Source organism: Notolepis coatsorum, assembly GCF_963971535.1.
Source record: "Notolepis coatsorum genome assembly, chromosome: 11".
In the NCBI taxonomy this organism is placed as follows: domain Eukaryota; kingdom Metazoa; phylum Chordata; class Actinopteri; order Aulopiformes; family Paralepididae; genus Notolepis; species Notolepis coatsorum.
This window is the reverse complement of record NC_140175.1, coordinates 53,303,722-53,325,275: the sequence shown is the minus strand read 5'-3', so window position 1 is coordinate 53,325,275 and position 21,554 is coordinate 53,303,722. Positions and strand designations below refer to the sequence as shown.

The window sequence follows — 21,554 nt, the reverse complement described above, 5'->3', positions numbered from 1 at the left end:
TAAGCATTGTGACAACAAAGAAAACCCACGTAAATGAACTTTGCCGTGGTTATATGAGGTTATATTTAGTTATATGAAGTAGGAGATGTATTCAACTTTAACCAGAAGTGGCATTTAATGTTCTCTGTCCTCCTCTTCCATGTATGACCTCTGCAGGTATAGAATGTAATTTCTCTATGGAGTGGGAGAAGAGGACACTGCTGATCTGCTGACACTGCGGCTGACACTCTGAAGTCTCTTCTCGCCAGACACATCTGCACACTGCATTGTAGTGCTGTGCAGGAGAATCGTCTGGCAGAAAACCCATTATCATTGTGCACCAGGTCGGGGAAGAAAAAACAGTCTGTGTTGTTTGTGTTTCTTAAACCAATGGAATATAGGTCAGGTTTATAAGTCAACAGCATAACATTTGGATATTAAGCACATGATAGCGTATATTTTAAATGGTGGGGGGCTCATATGATGTTGTTGTTGTTGTTGTTGTTGTTCTTAGAAACAGGGATTTTAAATGGAGGGAGGCTTATATGTTCAGTCACCATCCTGTATGAGTCAGAGTAGCAGCTGGCAGGGAGGCTTAGCACTGAATGGCTGGATGCTACATAACATTAACTGAATAAAATGAAATGCTGATTAATGGTCTGATGTAACCATCCTTTGCATTACAGATGAAGGTGAACACTTACTTTCATTATTACTTCTGTCAGTAGTACCTCCACCCAGGCAAAGCCCTGTCTGTGTGTCTGTTCTCACCATATCTCAAAAAGTAACAGCCAGACAGCCATGACATTTGCTGTGCACATTCATAACCCCAAGAGAGAAAGAAAAACAATGGTTTGTATGACCGCATGAACTTTCTATCTGGCCAAAAACTTAAAATGAGCCATGTGGTGTACAGTCACACAATCTTTTGTGAATATCCATAACCCCTACAGGAAGAAACCTCTGGTGATTTACCTTTCCTCTAGTGCTACCATATGGATTTAAACACTGTGTTGAAACTGGCAATATCAACCACTCTTGATCTGTCATCTACCCATGTTGAGTGTGAAAGTAATGGCAAAGTGGGGAGATTTGTAGGCCTTGGTGGACGTCTGCACTCTACTTGTATCAGCCAAACTAGTTTATAGAACAGAAAGGAAAGGCATGTGCATCGACATCGACACATTTTATCTGGTAAATGGACTGCATTTTATGGACTGCATTTTATATAGCGCTTTTTATCCAAAGCGCTTTACTACATTCACCCATTCACTCATTGGCGGCGGAGGTGACCATGCAAGATTCCAACCTGCTCATCAGGAGCAGTTAGGGGTTGAGTGTCTTGCTCAATGACACTTCGACACGCTGCCGGGAGGAGCCATAATTGAACAGGGAACCTTACGATTACCAGCCAACCGCTCTACCTCCTGATCCACTGTCGCCCCAATGGCAGATACAGTATATACAGTATATATGTACAGAAATACATAGTTTAAATATTGTATATTCTGTGATGAAGTACAATGGACTTACCTTCTGTCCCTTGAAGACGTGGTACCACACTGACGTTCCGCCAAAGTCGATGTGGAAGTCTGTGTAGCAGCCTTTCACACTCATTAAACAGTACCTGTACAGACACATATCACACTCATTAAACAGTACAGTACAGACACACAGCACACTCATTAAACAGTACCTGTACAGACACACATCACACTCATTAAACAGTACCTGTACAGACACACAGCACACTCATTAAACAGTACCTGTACAGACACACAGCACACTCATTAAACAGTACCTGTACAGACACACATCACACTCATTAAACAGTACAGTACAGACACACAGCACACTCATTAAACAGTACAGTACAGACACACAGCACACTCATTAAACAGTACCTGTACAGACACACATCACACTCATTAAACAGTACAGTACAGACACACAGCACACTCATTAAACAGTACCTGTACAGACACACAGCACACTCATTAAACAGTACCTGTACAGACACACAGCACACTCATTAAACAGTACCTGTACAGACACACAGCACACTCATTAAACAGTACCTGTACAGACACACATCACACTCATTAAACAGTACCTATACAGACACACATCACACTCATTAAACAGTACCTGTACAGACACACATCACACTCATTAAACAGTACCTGTACAGACACACATCACACTCATTAAACAGTACCTATACAGACACACATCACACGCATTAAACAGTACCTATACAGACACACATTACACTCATTAAACAGTACCTGTACAGACACACATCACACTCATTAAACAGTACCTGTACAGACACACAGCACACTCATTAAACAGTACCTGTACAGACACACATCACACTCATTAAACAGTACCTGTACAGACACATATCACACTCATTAAACAGTACCTATACAGACACACATCACACTCATTAAACAGTACCTATACAGACACACATCACACTCATTAAACAGTACCTGTACAGACACACATCACACTCATTAAACAGTACCTGTACAGACACACAGCACACTCATTAAACAGTACCTGTACAGACACACAGCACACTCATTAAACAGTACCTGTACAGACACACATCACACTCATTAAACAGTACCTGTACAGACACACATCACACTCATTAAACAGTACCTGTACAGACACACATCACACTCATTAAACAGTACCTGTACAGACACACATCACACTCATTAAACAGTACCTGTACAGACACACATCACACTCATTAAACAGTACCTGTACAGACACACATCACACTCATTAAACAGTACCTGTACAGACACACATCACACTCATTAAACAGTACCTGTACAGACACACATCACACTCATTAAACAGTACCTGTACAGACACACATCACACTCATATCATTATGTTGCTAAGATTGGGAAGACTACTATCAAAAATGTATCACTTGCAGGTTATTGATTACAGTACTGTACCTGCTTGTAATTGTAATCAACAATGTAATCCACTGCAACACTCAATCAGTAATGTAATTTGATTAACTGGTTATCGAGAACAGAGTATCGAGCGGTACGGGTTCCAACATGGTTGAGACTACCCAGTCCAAACAAAGTGTGGCACCGATATCAGTACCGACATTGGACCTCATGCTCGAAACGGATTTCAGAGAAAGTTACAAACAAATGTCTTTGTAACTTTTGGCATGATCGAACGGTTTCTTTTTCGGAGATTCGTTTGTAGCTAAGAACAGGATTTATGAAAGCAGACGTAGATACAGTAGGACAGACTGGTGTCCGCCCTTCTTAAGGTCTTCATTTGGGAGAAATCATTGGTGATTGCGTTCACGTCGATTCAACAGACATCCTCGGATTTCAATAATTATAATAATAAATACAACAATATTTGTATCATTAACAATTACATTTTACATTAGTCGTGACTCAACAAGGCATCGTGATGTCCGAAAATAAATAAAAGCACTAGACAAACACTGCAAATGACAGTGAATAAATAAATAAATAAAAACTAAACTCAATCGCACGGATGAAGCTATAGTGGAATAGAATGGACACATCTACATTCTGCTCTCTGCATATCCCATTCCTTTCATGTAGGCTATATATTTGTATATGTTGTATTAACATTCCATATACCGTCTTGTTCTCTATTGTTATTATTTATTGTTGGTTTTATTTAATTTTCACATGTTTAGTGTGCACATTGTAAGCACCAGTGGAGAAACATTCCACAGCTCATCTTACTGTTCATGAATTGAACCCACACAAATGACAACAGACACAAAGGATAAGTTTAACAGATTCCATAGAAATCTATAGTTTATTAGCAACAATGCAACAGCCTGATACAGGCGGCTTGGGGAGGATGCACATGGAGCTGCATGCTCCTGGGCAGCTGCTCTCAGCGCTAGGCCTACAGACACACACACACACACACACACACACCCACACACACAATATGGCATATCTACTGCTGCTGGAAGATATAGCTGATTGTGCACTGAGGAGGGAGTGCCAGTACCGCGACCATGCAGAACCTATTCACAGAGAGCGAATACCTACCAAGACCTGTGCAATACCCTGGAGCCAGCACTGAGGAGCCGGACCAGACACACAAACCCTGTGCCACCACACGTCCAGGTACTGTCCACCTTGGGAATGTGCGCATCAAGGCAACCTCTCCATGCGTTTCCATATCTCAACAGAAAGCAATACCACTCCCTCAATCCTTCAAATCATCTGTGACGCCCAGAACCACCTGCTCAATGTGGTCTCCCGCTTCCCAGGAGGTGTACATGACTCCTACATCTTACAGAACAGCTCTGTGGGTGTGCACTTCGAGCAAGGAAACGCTGGAGATGCATGGCTAATTAGCACATATATGTGCACATTGAATCGTTCCAGCAACAGTATAGGCATTCATTCTTCTAATGACTTGTTTTATTGGGAGATTGTAGATATGAGCTGGCCCCCTGGTTGATGACCCCACTCACCAACCCCCAGACGGAGCAGGAAATGGCCTACAATGAGGGCTACGCGTGCACTCAACTTCCACCGTCAAGCGCAGCATCGGACTGCTGAAAAGACACTGGATGTGTTTGGACGCAGCAGCTGAAACACCACAGACAACCCTGAGCCCGCTGTTCCTTCTCCAGTGGCCAGCATCTCTCTCCTGTATTTTGCAATCCTCTGATTTCAACTGTTAACTCGTCCGACGCTGCTTTCTTTTGTCTTTTTGTACACCTATTGACACTACTAGTTAGCTAGCATAACACCTGCTGCTAAACCCCAGCTTTAGCCCCAAACTGGTTAGCTAGCGTAACACCTGCTGGCTAAACCCCAGCTTTACCCCCAAACTAGTTAGCTAGCATAACACCTGCTGGCTAAACACCAGCTTTAGCCCCAAACTAGTCAGCTAGTGTAAGATGTCACGCTAAGATGTCATGTTCTACTCCTTAGAACAGTTCTGCGTTTACGGTGCACCATGCGCCATATATATACCATATATACATTTATTTATTCTTACTGTATATATAAATCCACATCTGTCTGCACATATCTGCATATAATCCCTTTTACATATCTTTAGATACTATATATCTGTACATATCGCTTACCTACTCTAGTTACACTGCTGGCCAGTATGACTTACTACTATAGGGTCTATCAACCTCTTCCGCCGGACGGACCGCAAATGACATAATGGTCATAAATCAATATTTCCAGACTGTTTTATAAAACTAGCGATTTTAATTTCAAACGTATTCAAGTAAAAACATCATGAACATGTCACAACAGCATTTAGAATGTATATTATCATCAATACGTTAGTTTAGGAATAGGTTAAAGTGTTATAGGCCTATAGATAGATTTTCCTCTGTGGAATGTCTGTATATTCCGCGAGAGGTGACCACTTTGTAAAACCGGGGGAATGGGAATTGTAGTTTTTTTGCTGCCATTTTGAAGCAGACTTCCACAGGTCTGGTTTTGCGTTGACATTTTTCAAAACTACACTTCCTGGAAGATTCTATTGGGTTCAAGGTTCATAGTACTTTATGAATTATTTCAATAACTGCTATTATTCGGGATAATTCTACCACAAAAGGTAACGTTTATGACAAATATTGAAACGTAGTTAGTTTCTCTTCCCTATTGTTAGCATGTAGCAACAATTAAATCTGAAATTAGTTTCAAAACAGTTGCACCCTAATCAAAATAAAGAAATACTGTATTTACAGTAGATTTCATTATCTGTTCTTATGCACGCTTGGTGATACTAAATCCAAATTGAACTCGGGTATTTGAAAGATAATATATGTATATATATATAAATGTGCGAATTGGCTATAATAAGGTAATTTATAAGCCTGTTATTCTATATTCTATAATAATATTTCAAGTTGCATTGGTCCGGATGGGAGAATTCAGTACTGAACGAGATCAGTGGCAGTTTTTAATGTTTGGTCATTATTAGCATGGTGTTATTCACTGTCAAAGATGCAAAGAAAAATCATAATTCATATTCTCCTTTGTTTCATCACAATTTAAGCAAGGCTAGTAATAGACAGAATATTTCTGACACTGGGAATACATTCACTGAGGTCCATAGATGTCCCTAGATACCAAGAATATGAAAATGGACCTTGTAGAAGTGGAGCAATATTCCATTTACTTTTCCATTTATTTTAGGCGGATTTTAAGAAAATAGGCTCCGGGTGGAAGATGTATTACAACTCTGTATATGTAGGGGATGCAAATAGATGGTTATCAATCCTACCATCGTAATTCTACACATAGTGGAATCATTATGAACAGGTACATGGTCCTATCACAAGTGGGGCGGGAGTTTTCAGAACCAGCCTATCAGAATGGAGTACCTGAGTGGAGTCCCACAGTGACGGGCGTGTCCAGGCATGTTGGAACAAGACGGCATGTTGGAACAAGACGTTGCCCATGAGAGAGGCACGGAGAATACCGTCTCTTCACGAAACTACTAGAAGTTGACATTAAGCCAACACAACTTCTAAGAAGAAGTAACGGACATTAGAACGGACAGTCTAATAACCGTGTGTGGTTGCATTGTTATCGTAACGTGAGTTTTATGCGACAAGTACCCTCGTGTCTGAGAGAATATCATGCTAACCGCAACAATGGCGGAATTTGCTTCTGAAAAGTAACATTCGACTGAAAGCGAAAGAGGCTTCGTCAGTGCTGTGAGTTTCAAGAAAGTGAATGACATTGTTGAAGAAAGAAGCAGACGGATATTCTGTGAGAGTTTTGATGGACTTTTAATAAGCTAAAAGTCAGTAACTACCGCCGAGACCTGCGGTCAGTACGTGAAGTGTTAACGTGAAATGTAGCTTCGCGCCTCGAACGGCACACGCAGTAAATACCAGTGAGTGTGTTATTGCAGTCGTGTTCGTTGATGTTCCTATCGTATCGAGTACAGAAGATGAAAGACAACCTCAGCAAAGACTGAATTGAAGAAGACGTGGTGCCCAGACTGAATTGTGCATTCGTTCTGGATTGAAGAAGACGTGGTGCCGCTGTCCAGACAGAACCAGGATCTGAGGGAGACCGGCTGGTGTCCATTAACAGCTAACACGCACACACACACTATTCCACACACAAACAGACTGGAATACACGCACACACAAACAGACTGGGATACACGCACACACAAACAGACTGGAACACACACATACACAAACAGATCGGAACATACGTACAAGCCCAGTGATCAAGCAGTTACACGCAATACTCCCTCTGTGAAGTTATAAGAGAGCTTTTGTTGTGAGGTAATTACAACTGATAAGTGAACTGTCATAATTATATGCAACTGTTATAAGTGAACTGCCATAACATTGGGATATATTGAGTTATACACTGTGAGTAAGTTTTTTAAGTAGAAATGACTATCCAGGTTGGGTATTGATTAAGGAGAACTAAGAAAGATGTTGTTGCTGTGAAAGTGAATTGTTATATTGTTTGTTTGAAATAATTGTCCTTGAAGGAAAGAGATGTCCAGCAGAAGGAAGGACTGAGAGAGAGAGAGAGAGAGAGAGAGAGAGAGAGAGAGAGAGAGAGAGAGAGAGAGAGAGAGAGAGAGAGAGAGAGAGAGAGAGAGAGAGAGAGAGAGAGAGAGAATATTTCTCTTCATGGAAAATAAATATTTCATTTTGTTTTGACAAACTGAATTAACTTCTCACGTGTTCTTTAGTAATGGTTTACCTCGGAGTAGGGGCGTCTCACCTATCCTGCTAGACTTGGGGAGGGAGGGTTTATGTTTCAGCTAAAGCTGTTGAGGGTTGAGCATAATTGTACACTTCAGGTTGCCACTGTGTCAGAGTTAAACCCTGAAGCCCACCTCGTCATATCTATTTATAATATATTCATACTAACGGTAGAGTAGAGCAGGATAGTTACAAACATACTTACACACGTAGGTAGTGAGGCCAATTGTTTTGGGGACGGGGACTTAGCTCCTTTCGTTGTCTCAATCTTCCAAGGTAAGAACACACCATATTAACCCCTACAAGGGCGGGCATACTTACCCCTGCTACATATATACATGAGCACTATTACCCAGTTTAATCACCTGTGCATTGTATGTTACTATTGCACTTTACTGTTACAATTGTACTCTGGTTAGATGCCAAACCTATTTTCATTGGAATGTACTTATGCTGTATAATGACATTTGAATCTAATCTAATCTCATTTTGATCAGTCGCAAATTGCTGAATATTTCTGCACACGGTGCTGTGGTTGCATGCCTTATCTGGCGGGGCGTTTCTGTAAGCTAATTCAGGTGTACGAGAACACGCTTTCAGTTTAAGAATAAGTGATGTTCTTCATTCAGGGACATTTAAACGATACCCAAACAGGGTTAGCTGGCTTCCAAATCTATATTTAGTATAAGGCCGGCGTAAGCCCAAAACTCATGATTTGATGATTTCAGGTTGTACCAACAGGTGTTACGCTAGTTAACTAGTTTGGGGCTAAAGCTGGGGTTTAGCAGCAGGTGTTACGCTAGCTAACTACTTTGGGGGTAAAGCTGGGGTTTAGCCAGCAGGTGTTACGCTAGCTAACTAGTTTGGGGCTAAAGCTGGGGTTTAGCAGCAGGTGTTACGCTAGCTAACTAGTTTGGGGCTAAAGCTGGGGTTTAGCAGCAGGTTTTATGCTAGCTAACTAGTTTGGGGCTAAAGCTGGGGTTTAGCAGCAGGTGTTACGCTAGCTAACTAGTTTGGGGCTAAAGCTGGGGTTTAGCAGCAGGTTTTATGCTAGCTAACTAGTTTGGGGATAAAGTTGTGGTTTAGCCAGCAGGGCTTTCAGACCCCCGGATCAGATCCTTTCTTTTAGCAGCTGGGGGCGTGTTGTGAATATTTTGCAAGTGAAAGCAGGATAACGTGGATAACGCTGATCGAAGTCATGATGATGACAAATGTGTCGCTAGAATCACCTACATGACCAAAACGCTCCAAATAACAACATCATCCAAAACATCCATGTATGAGTGACCACAATTTACTGCATACAGCCCATGGCGGCGGTCCTGCACACTGTGGGGAAAAGGGAATTCTACCAAGGAATTCTATCAGTGCTTTATCTGTGGGACTTTTTCCAATAACAGTATATTGACAAAAGTTTCATATCGGCTGATATCTACCAGGTGACAAACTGTATCTTTCTAGTACTACTTACATTGACTAACAAAAATCAAGTTACTTCAAGGATGGCTCTCTGGAGGAGGACAGAGAACATATCTCATGACAGGACGTCTCTTCTCTGGATATTAATTGAGGAGTGATTAGGGCTCAGTGGGACATAAATCATTCAGTAATACAGCTAGATGAGAAGGAGACGAGCAGAGGCCTATTTATAGCAGGACAGTCAATGAGAGTTGACTGCAGGGCATAAGTGGAGGACACGGAGCAGCCTGCCATCACAGTACCATATAACACTGTAGTCTAACACAAGAGTAGTCTAACCAGTCCACTGTAGGGCTGACCCCTATTAGTCGAATAGTCGACTAATTGATCGAAAGGAGCCGTAGTCGACTGCCAACCTCTTAGTCGAATGCAAAAAAAAGGAAAATATATATATTCGATTTTTTTTTTTTTTTTTTTTTATCATTCTTTCCAAAAGAAAAGAGGCCTAGAAGTGTGGCTAACGCTAATGGCACACATACTAGAGGCTAACTGCCTAAGAAAACAGGCACAGAGGCACTGAAAGAGGATTTCACCCATCTAATGAACACACTAGACTAGACAAATATCAAGATGTATCCATCGGTGGACCAATTGCATGCTTTTGCAGAGGACAAGAAGCCTTCCGTCGACTCCTTCAGACATTAAGTCTACTGCTAGATACAGGTACATTCTAACGAGTCTATTGCTAGCTACAGGTACATTCTAACCAGTCTATTGCTACCTACAGGTACATTCTAACCAGTCTATTGCTACCTACAGGTACATTCTAACCAATATTGCTAGCTACAGGTACATTCTAACCAGTATATTGCTACCTACAGGTACATTCTAACCAGTCTACTACTACCTACAGGTACAGTCTAACCACTCTACTGCTACCTACAGGTACAGTCTAACCAGTCTACTGCTAGCTACAGGTAGTCTAACCAGTCTACTGCTAGCTACAGGTACAGTCTAACCAGTCTACTGCTAGCTACAGGTACAGTCTAACCAGTCTACTGCTAGCTACAGGTAGTCTAACCAGTCTACTGCTAGCTACAGGCACATTCTAACCACTCTACTGCTAGCTACAGGTACAGTCTAACCAGTCTACTGCTAGCTACAGGTACAGTATAATCAATCTACTGCTAGCTACAGGTACAGGTTAATCAGTCTAATGTTAGCTACAGGTACAGTATAATCAATATATTGCTAGCTACATGCACAGTCTAGCCAGTCTACTGCTAGCTACAGGTACAGTATAATCAATCTACTGCTATCTACAGGTACAGTCTAACCAGTCTACTGCTAGATACAGGTACAGTCTAACCAGTCTACTGCTAGATACAGGTACAGTCTAACCAGTCTACTGCTAGATACAGGTACAGTCTAACCAGTCTACTGCTAGCTACAGGTAATCTAACCAGTCTACTGCTAGCTACAGGTACAGTCTAACCAGTCTACTGCTAGATACAGGTACAGTCTAACCAGTCTACTGCTAGATACAGGTACAGTCTAACCAGTCTACTGCTAGATACAGGTACAGTCTAACCAGTCTACTGCTAGATACAGGTAGTCTAACCAGTCTACTGCTAGCTACAGGTACAGTCTAACCAGTCTACTGCTAGATACAGGTACAGTCTAACCAGTCTACTGCTAGATACAGGTACAGTCTAACCAGTCTACTGCTAGATACAGGTACAGTCTAACCAGTCTACTGCTAGATACAGGTACAGTCTAACCAGTCTACTGCTAGATACAGGTAGTCTAACCAGTCTACTGCTAGATACAGGTACAGTCTAACCAGTCTACTGCTAGATACAGGTACAGTCTAACCAGTCTACTGCTAGCTACAGGTAGTCTAACCAGTCTACTGCTTGCTACAGGTACAGTCTAACCAGTCTACTGCTAGATACAGGTACAGTCTAACCAGTCTACTGCTAGATACAGGTACAGTCTAACCAGTCTACTGCTAGCTACATGTACAGTCTAACCAGTCTACTGCTAGCTACAGGTAGTCTAACCAGTCTACTGATAGCTACAGGTACAGTCTAACCAGTCTACTGCTTGCTACAGGTACAGTCTAACCAGTCTACTGCTAGATACAGGTACAGTCTAACCAGTCTACTGCTAGATACAGGTACAGTCTAATTAGTCTAATAGCTATAGGTACAGTTTAACCAATCTACTGCTAGCTACAGGTAGTCTAACCAGTCTACTGATAGCTACAGGTACAGTCTAACCAGTCTACTGCTTGCTACAGGTACAGTCTAATTAGTCTAATAGCTATAGGTACAGTCTAACCAGTCTACTGCTAGCTACAGGTAGTCTAACCAGTCTACTGCTAGATACAGGTACAGTCTAACCAGTCTACTGCTAGATACAGGTAGTCTAACCAGTCTACTGCTAGATACAGGTACAGTCTAACCAGTCTACTGCTAGATACAGGTACAGTCTAACCAGTCTACTGCTAGCTACAGGTACAGTCTAACCAGTCTACTGATAGCTACAGGTACAGTCTAACCAGTCTACTGCTTGCTACAGGTACAGTCTAACCAGTCTACTGCTAGATACAGGTACAGTCTAACCAGTCTACTGCTAGATACAGGTACAGTCTAATTAGTCTAATAGCTATAGGTACAGTTTAACCAATCTACTGCTAGCTACAGGTAGTCTAACCAGTCTACTGATAGCTACAGGTACAGTCTAACCAGTCTACTGCTTGCTACAGGTACAGTCTAATTAGTCTAATAGCTATAGGTACAGTCTAACCAGTCTACTGCTAGCTACAGGTAGTCTAACCAGTCTACTGCTAGATACAGGTACAGTCTAACCAGTCTACTGCTAGCTACAGGTACAGTATAATCAATCTACTGCTAGCTACAGGTACAGGTTAATCAGTCTACTGCTAGCTACAGGTACAGTATAATCAATCTATTGCTAGCTACATGCACAGTCTAGCCAGTCTACTGCTAGATACAGGTACAGTCTAACCAGTCTACTGCTAGATACAGGTACAGTCTAACCAGTCTACTGCTAGATACAGGTACAGTCTAACCAGTCTACTGCTAGATACAGGTACAGTCGAACCAGTCTACTGCTTGCTACAGGTACAGTCTAATTAGTCTAATAGCTATAGGTACAGTTTAACCAATCTACTGCTAGCTACAGGCACAGTAGCTACTATTCAACATAATAGATACAGTATAACTATTCATCATAATATATACAGTGTAACTATTCACCATAATATATACAGTATAACTATTCATCATAATGGATACAGTATAACTATGTATCATAATAGATACAATATAGCTATTCATAATATACAGTATAACTATTCACCATAATATACAGTGTAACTATTCATCATAACTGTTCATCATATTAGATACAGTATAACTATTTACCATAATAGATACAGTGTAACTATTAATCGTAACTATTCATCATAATATATACAGTACCTATTCACCATAACTATTCAACATAATAGATACAGCATAACTACTCACCATAATACAGTACCTATTCACCCCATCATAATAGATACAGTATAACTATTCACCATAATAGATACAGTACCTATTCACCCCATCATAATAGATACAGTTTAGCAGCTTGCTCCTTCCTGTGGGACCCACAGTAAGGAGAAAGGTGACGACAGCGAAAGTGTAGAATGACCTTGACTGAGCTAATGGGGGAAAACTGCAAGCAGGCTGAAACTGCTCCCTGTCTGAGCGTGACATCTCCTGCATGTGACAGGGTGGCATACACAGGCATCACAAGTCATTCATACCATAGAAATGAATTCACCTTTAACACTCTAGGGATTATCCTGTATCCTGATGAATACACTTTAATCAGTGGTAATTACACAGATGGATTAACAAGGCTTTTCTCTTTAAAGAAACACATATCTGGTCAATACATAATTTGATCTCCCTGTGTATGGTATGTTAGCCTGGTAAGGGATAATAAAAAAAAATAGGAAATACTCTACATTAACATGAATTAAAGCTCAGGACCACACACTGACTCCTACTGTTGCAAGATATACTGTAATTACGCCGTATAATTGTCCTGTATGTGTTAGTTAGTCTAGCTTAGCAGGAGGTCAGGAGCTAGCAGCCTGACTGATGTGATCTTAAATACCACACACTAACATAAACATTTCCCTAAAATGTACTGCCATGTCACCAATCTGTATGTCTAACCTGTGTGTTGTAAATTTAATTAGTGTGATATTCACATACATATTAAAACACACCTCAAAACTGCACGTTAACACTGCTGCAAAATATCTGTATATGCCGATAACATCACCCTGTATATGAAAAGCTAGCCTATATATGACAAGCTAACCTGTGTATGACAATAACATCACCATGTACATGACAAGGTAACCTGTATATGACAATAACATCACCATGTATATGACAAACTAACCTGTATATCCTGATATCATCACCTTGTATTTGACAATCGAACCTGTATATGCCAAACTAACCTGTATATGCTGATAATATCATCCTGTATTTGATAAGCTAACCTGTATATGCCAAACTAACCTGTATATGCCAATAACATCACCCTGTATTTTACAATCTAACCTGTATGTGACAAGCTAACCTGTATTATGCTGATAATATCACCCTGTATTTGACAAGCTAACCTGTATTTGAAAATAATATCACCCTGTATTTCACAACACAACGTGTATATGACAATAACAGCATCCTGTATATGACTGACAAGCTAACCTGTATATGACAATAACATCACTCTGTATTTGATAAGCTAACCTGTATGCTAACCTGACAAGTATGTTTACATGCACCAGGACTGTCTGTACCGACCTGTCTAATATTAAGAATCAAAATATATTCAACATTAAAACAGTCTAAAAACCAACATCTCACACTCATTTCTAGCTACTATCCTACATAGTTCTCCCCTGGTCCAGATAAACTGAGCTGAGCTGAGCCACACTGAGCTTAGCCGAGCCACACTGAACTGAGCTCCCAGACACCAACAACAGTTATCCCATACTACTGTATGACACATCACAATGTGAGTCAGCATACAACAGTCAGACTACAGCCTAACGTTACACTACAATAAATCACAACCACAAGCAGGAGTCAAGAGTTGTTTCAGAGCCTCAAAATCAGTGAAGGAGAGAGACGTACCTTTTCCTCCCTCCCTCTCTCTCTCTCTCTCTCTCTCACTCTCTGAACTGACTTGCTCAGGACCAACCCTCCCCTCCCTCCCTCCCACTGGTCACTAGACGAGAAAAAACTACACCCTCCATCCATCCTGCTGGGTAGTACAGAGGAGAGAGGGAGAAAGAGAGAGAAAGAGTGTGTGTGTGTGTGTGTGTGTGTGTGTGTGTGTGTGTGTGTGTGTGTGTGTGTGTGTGTGTGTGTGTGTGTGTGTGTGTGTGTGTGTGTGTGTGTGTGTGTGTGTGTGTGTGTGTGTGTGTGTGTGTGTGTGTGTGTGTGTGTGTGTGTGTGTGTTGGTAGTAGAAAAAGAGAAAGGGAGAAGAAGAGATAAATGGAGAGAGGGGGATATAGAGAGAAATGAAGAGAAAGAAAGAAAGAAAGAGAGAGAGATGGATATTGAGAGAGGGAGGGCTTATTAGCTACAGCTGAACGCTGGCAGCTGATTGGCCGTGCAGTCAGGCTACAGCTGTTCCAGAGCCAGCCATTAGAAACCCTGCCGCTACCATGGCAACCAGTGAGAGCCGTCACAGTGAAGGAATCTATGTTTTTCAATGTGTATATAATGTAAATATCTGGTGGATGACAGCATCTACTCATAGCCATCTCAGAGGAGGAGGACAACAGAGAGAGAGTGTGTGTTAGCAGCAGACTAATAGCAGAGCCATGGGCTCCGAGGTCGTCGGCAGGTTGTTAACAAAAACACTGATATGCATTGGTGGGGGAGGTTTGGTCAGAGCTACGGGGAGAGTTTGACATCGATAGAAACGGGCGTTTAGTGTGTTAAAGGTGACCAGCCATTGCCATGGTAGCGTGTCACGTAGTAACGAGAAGAGGGGGCGGGCCCCTTTCTAGGGGGAGAACCGTTATGAGATGTGAGTTCCTTCCGGGGTAAATTAGATTAAGACACAACGTGGAATCTAGCAGACGCGCTGATCAGAGACTTTGAAATCCCTCCTCACCCTCGCTGGATGGGGGAGGGGAAGTGCCACATCATCGCTAACTTCGGCTAATGGTTCTTGGCTACGACGAGGCCTCAGAACCATTGGACTAATGAGAGAAGAGGCGGTGGAGAATAATGAATTTAGTTTTTCTTGACTGTTCAAGGACATTACAGAATGGGTTACATCTCGTACGAAGCTATGTTTATGAAAATAAACATCAGGAAGTAGATCACGTTGCAGTGTCGTTTCTTCTGACTACGGATGTACTAACAGGGGTTGATACAGTGTGAGACAGCTAATGAGATATCCAAGTGAAATGACACAACGCGGAGGCCAGTCACGGAGCAGCAGGTGACGAGTGGATTAAATTATTAAAGGCTAGAAACACTGTTAACTTACAACTGGCAGCACACTGTGTTGGAGCACCCGCTTCTCTTACAGTCATTACAGTAGAACCATCTGATCAGAAACAGCTTCTCTTACAGTCATTACAATAGAACCATCTGATCAGAAAACAGCTTCTCTTACAGTCATTACAGTAGAACCATCTGATCAGAAACAGCTTCTCTTACAGGCATTACAGTAGAGCCATCTGATCAGAAACAGATTATCTTACAGTCATTACAGTAGAACCCTCTGATGATGTCTCTGCCAGATCATCATAGATTGATTGGTTTGTTGATGTGTTTTTTTTTATAGATTTTTTTTACTTTAAAATTGTATTTTGTGCAACACACTGTTTCTGTATTGCAGCTGTATATGTGGTGCCTTGCAAGCCCATGTGGGTGCATGACACAATAAATCAATTAATTAATTAACCAAATTAAAACAGGATATTTGTTTAGATGCTTTTTCTTGGCTTTACTTCTATCTGTCTTGTCTCATCATGTCTACTGTATACTGTATTCAAAAGACTGCCTGACAACCAAATTTCTCATTAGGGATCAATGTAATACATACCTACCTTTCAGAGGAGAGGAGAGGTGAGGAGAGGAGAGGAGAGGAGAGGAGAGGAGAGGAGAGGAGAGGAGAGGAGAGGAGAGGAGAGGAGAGGAGAGGAGAGGAGAGGAGAGGAGAGGAGAGGAGAGGGGAGGGTAGGAGCAGGAAGAGAAGAGGGGAGGAGGAGAAAGGAGAGCAGAGGAGAGGAGGGGAGAAGAGGCAGGAAAGAGAGGAGAGAGAGGGAAGGAAGTGAGCAGGAAAGGGAGAGAGAGTGAGAGAGAGAGAGAGAGAGAGAGAGAGAGAGAGAGAGAGAGAGAGAGAGAGAGACAGTATGAGAAGAGAGGAGATACATAGGCTTTCTGATCTTATCTTATTCACTGCTGTCATGTGAAGATATAGCTCTAATACCTCTTATTAGGAATAATAAATGACATGGTCCATGCGTTAGTAAATCTCACAACTAGATAACTATAGATAGATCCAATGATACCTGATTTAAAACGCATTCCATGTGTTCTCATAAATACATCAATGAGGCAATGACAGTTCTCTTCTCAGGCTGATAACTTGCAGTGGGTGACAAATATTTCATCTGACAATAGAGTCTGACCTTTCAACTTTTCAATTTCAACTTGTTGACACAGAGTACAATTTCAGCCACAAATCTGCTCCAAGAGGAGATATTCATTTATATTCATGACATGTTCTCATGTACTCACTCACACACCAAAGGTACGTATACACATATTGTACATACACCTACACGCATATTGTACATACACCTACACGCATATTGTACATACACCTACACGCATATTGTACATACACCTACACACATATTGTACGTACACCTACACACATATTGTACATACACACCTACACACATATTGTACGTACACCTACACAAATATTGTACGTACACCTACAGAAATATTGTACGTACACCTACACAAATATTGTACGTACACCTACACAAATATTGTACATACACCGACACGCATATTGTACATACACCTACACGCATATTGTACATACACACCTACACACATATTGTACATACACCTACACACATATTGTACGTACACCTACACACATATTGTACATACACACCTACACACATATTGTACGTACACCTACACATATTGTACGTACACCGACACAAATATTGTACGTACACCTACAAAAATATTGTACATACACCTACACACATATTGTACATACACCTACACACATATTGTACATGCACAAACAGACATATTGTCTACATGCACCACACATAGTGTACATACTGTACTGTACATCTACACAAATATTATACACACACTTACACACATATTGGACATACACATACACACATATTCAACATACAGTACACATTCACTGAAAATAATATATTGGGCATTATTGTGTTCATCCTTTTAACCATTTAAAAATATATATGGAATTTCCTGGTGAGACTGTACCGTAAATACAGTATTACTTATATACATGTCATATATTTTGTATCTTGTCAATTAGGAATTGTAATCAAGCAATAAAAAAAATCAACCAACCAACCAACCAACCAACCAACCAAGCAATCCATCCATCAATCAACCAACCAATCACAGTTGTAGTACGTACCTCTGTACTTTGGGGTACTTCATCTCTGAGATGACGTTGGTGGCTTCTGTCTGGCTGCGTTTCCTAGTAGGAGGCCACATGTTATCCACCCAGTCAACCAGATCCACCTGGCAGACAGAAACACTACACTGTTAAACCACCCAGTCAACCAGATCCACCTGACAAACAGAAAGACTACACTGTTAAACCACCCAGTCAACCAGATCCACCTGACAGACAGAAAGACTACACCATTAAAACTCAAAACACTGACATCTAAACATGCTGAACTCCTGTCATCTCTCAACCGTGTAGCACTTGTTTTATTGTATACTTGACTCTATAATTGTATGCAGTACTTGCTATAGATATTCTATGCTATGGTTTTTATTTGAATTTATTTATTTTTAATTATTAAAGAAATATATATATATTCTCACTTTTTCTGTATTTTTGCTCCCATCCCAATTTAGTCGTTATGCCTGGTCGTTGCGCGCATTGTCCCACTGTCGTCCTAGGGAGGTGTAGAACTACCACATGGCTCCTCCGATACATGTGGAGTCAGCCAGCCGCTTCTTTTCACCTGACAGCGAGGACTCTCACTGGGGGAATGTAACGCGTGCGGAGGTTCACGCTATTTCCCCCCGATCCCCTCCCTGCTGAACAGGCGCCCCGACCAACCAGTAGGAACCGCAGTTTACAACGACCAGGACACACCCCACCGGCTTCCCACCCGCTAACACTGCCAATTGTGTTAGTACTTAGTAGGGACGACTGACCAAGCCGGAGGTACCGCTGACAGCTGGATTCGAACGCAGAGTCTCTGCGGTGGTAGGCGAGTGCATTCTCCACTGCACTACCCAGCTGCCCCTGGTTTTTATTTGAATTTTGCTTGTATTTCCGTTTGTCCCAACGTATGACTGGGTCTATTGGCCAAGCTGTCAATGTAAATGTGAAAATATTCTCAATCTGATTTGTTGGGTTTAATTAAGGCAAATAATAATGTATGCTCTCTAGTTTTGGCACCAGTGTTGTGACCTTACTTAACCCTACAGGAAATGTCTTGTCATTAACCCCCCAACACCATACAGGAAGTGTCTTGTCATTAACCCCCCACCCCCCACACCCAACACCATACAGGAAGTGTCATGTCCTTAACCCCTGACCCCCCAACACCATACAGGAAGTGTCCTGTCATTAACCCCCCACCCCCTGGCCTACACCATACAGAAAATGTCTTGTCATTAACCCGCCACCAAACACTATACAGGAAGTGTCCTGTCATTAACCCCGCCCCTCCAGCATCCTGTAGCCAGTGTCCTGTCATTAACCCCGCCCCTCCTGCATCATGTAGCCAGTGTCCTGCCCGCGTGTGTATATTTTCCCCAATGGAGTTTCACTTCCGTGTTTGGTTTGCACGATCTGATTGGCCACTGATTTTTTTTTTCAGCACCAATCGCGTTACTCCTAATCGCGCCAACAGGCTGTTACCCTAACCCTAACCCTAACCCTAACCTTAACCAACTAACCCTAACCCTAACCCTAACCCTAACCTTAACCCTAACCTTAACCAACTAACCATAACCCTAACCTTAACCCTAACCTTAATCAACTAACCCTAACCTTAACCAACTTCGAAAGCTTAACCAGTTTGTTAGGAGTAACGCGATTGGCGCTGAGAGAAACGTCAGTGGCCAATCAGATCACGCAAACCGAACGCGGAAGTGAAACTCCGTTGGGGGAAATATACAGGCGTCCTGCCCACCCCTAACACCATACAGGAAGTGTCCTGTCACTAACCCCCCCAACACCATACAGGAAGTGTCTTGTCATTAACCCCCCAGCCCTCAACACCATACAGGAAGTGTTCTGTCACTAACCCCCCCAACACCATACAGGAAGTGTCTTTCATTAACCCTCCAGCCCTCAACACCATACAGGAAGTGTCCTGTCATTAACCCCACCCCTCCAGCATCATGTAGCCAGTGTCCTGTCATTAACCCCTCCCACCCAGCATCATGTAGCCAGTGTCCTGTCATTAACCCCTCCCCTCCAGCATCATGTAGCCAGTGTCCTGCCATTAACCCCTCCCCTCCAGCATCATGTAGCCAGTCTCCTGCCATTAACCCCTCCCCTCCTGCATCATGTAGCCAGTGTCCTGTCATTAACCCCTCCCCTCCTGCATCATGTAGCCAGTGTCCTGTCATTAACCCCTCCCCTCCAGCATCATGTAGCCAGTGTCCTGTCATTAACCCCTCCCCTCCAGCATCATGTAGCCAGTGTCCTGTCATTAACCCCTCCCCTCCTGCACCATGTAGCCAGTGTCCTGTCCTCTCACCACTGTCGGCCTCTTGATGAGGTTTTCCAGCTTGGTGTGGCTGAATTCCAGACTGATGACGTTGAACAGTTTCTCCCTTTCCTCTTCTGGGGTCTCGTAGTAGCGGACAAACTGAGCCATGGTCATCTCAGATCCCCTCTGAGTGCTCACGTCCATCACATCCACCGCGCGACGACTGCCTGCAGAGAACAACAACACACAACATGGCAATCAGGAGGCAGAAACATCGTTTGTGGCCTCCCGACTCCACAGCCCCTTGTAGTCTTGAATGGTTTTTGTGCCATGGCTCTTGAATGGTTTTTGTGTTGTGGCTCTTGAATGTTTTTTTTGTCATGGCTCTTGCATGGTTTTTGTGTCATGGTTCTTGAATGGTTTTTGTGTCATGGTTCTTGAATGGTTTTTGTGTCATGGTTCTTGAGTGGTTTTTGTGTCATGGTTCTTGAATGGTTTTTGTGTCATGGCTCTTGCATGTTTTTTGTGTCATGGTTCTTAAATGTTTTTTTGTGTCATGGCATTTTGAAGGGTCAAAGTGGGTATCAAACAAGAGGGAAGACTCTCAGGTTTTAAACTGGATACCAAACAGAAGGTAAAGACAACTTTGAACTGTACAGTAACAGTAATCCAGAACTATTTTATTGCATACTATAAAACTGTGATTTTATAGTATGTCTGCACTTTATGTGCTCATTTCATCATTCATGTCTTTTACATTCTACTAAAACTGAATCAAACCATAAACAAGGTGGCCTGTTGGGATGTTAGATCCGAATGTGAAAAACTGTGATTTTATATGTCTGCTCATTTGACCCTTGCTATTATTTTACTTATTTTTACTTTTATCTTTACGCCCCACTATCCACTGGGTGCATACTATAACCTTTATCATGTTTTGTAACAGATTACAGAAATTCAAGAAGCCTATTGGAACATGAGGTTCTGATTTGATTAATATATCTGCATTATTTTATCTCACTTTATGCTTTGCTCTTGCTGCTTGTTTTACACAGATTGTATGTCTTATTTCTTACTGATGTAAAACACTTTGAACTGCAATCCCCTGTATGAAAGGTGCTATACAAATAAAGTTATTATTATTATTATTATTATTATTATGGCTCTTGCATGGTTTTTGTGTCATGGCTCTTGCATGGTTTTTGCATCATGGCTCTTGAATGGTTGTGAAGGTATCTTGCTGTACGAGCAGATGGAAACTAGGATCTAGGGCTAGGATCAATTCAAAATGTCAACAGAAATTGCGGCAATCTCTCAAACAGACAGAGAGAGAGACAGAAGAAACAGAAGCGGTTGGG

At 41.9% G+C, this 21,554-nt stretch overlaps 1 protein-coding gene across 1 annotated transcript in view; it reads right to left on the bottom strand.

Moving 5' to 3' along the window:
• kdm2bb (lysine (K)-specific demethylase 2Bb) overlaps positions 1-21,554 on the bottom strand; it is a 159,552-nt gene that overhangs the window by 124,482 nt on the left and 13,516 nt on the right. The window contains exons 6-8 of the mRNA XM_084324298.1: positions 20,245-20,419; positions 17,928-18,034; positions 1,513-1,606 (exon numbers count right to left, since the gene is read on the bottom strand). Coding sequence (XP_084180424.1) covers positions 1,513-1,606; positions 17,928-18,034; positions 20,245-20,419 — 376 coding nt within the window. The remainder of the gene's footprint in view (positions 1-1,512; positions 1,607-17,927; positions 18,035-20,244; positions 20,420-21,554) is intronic.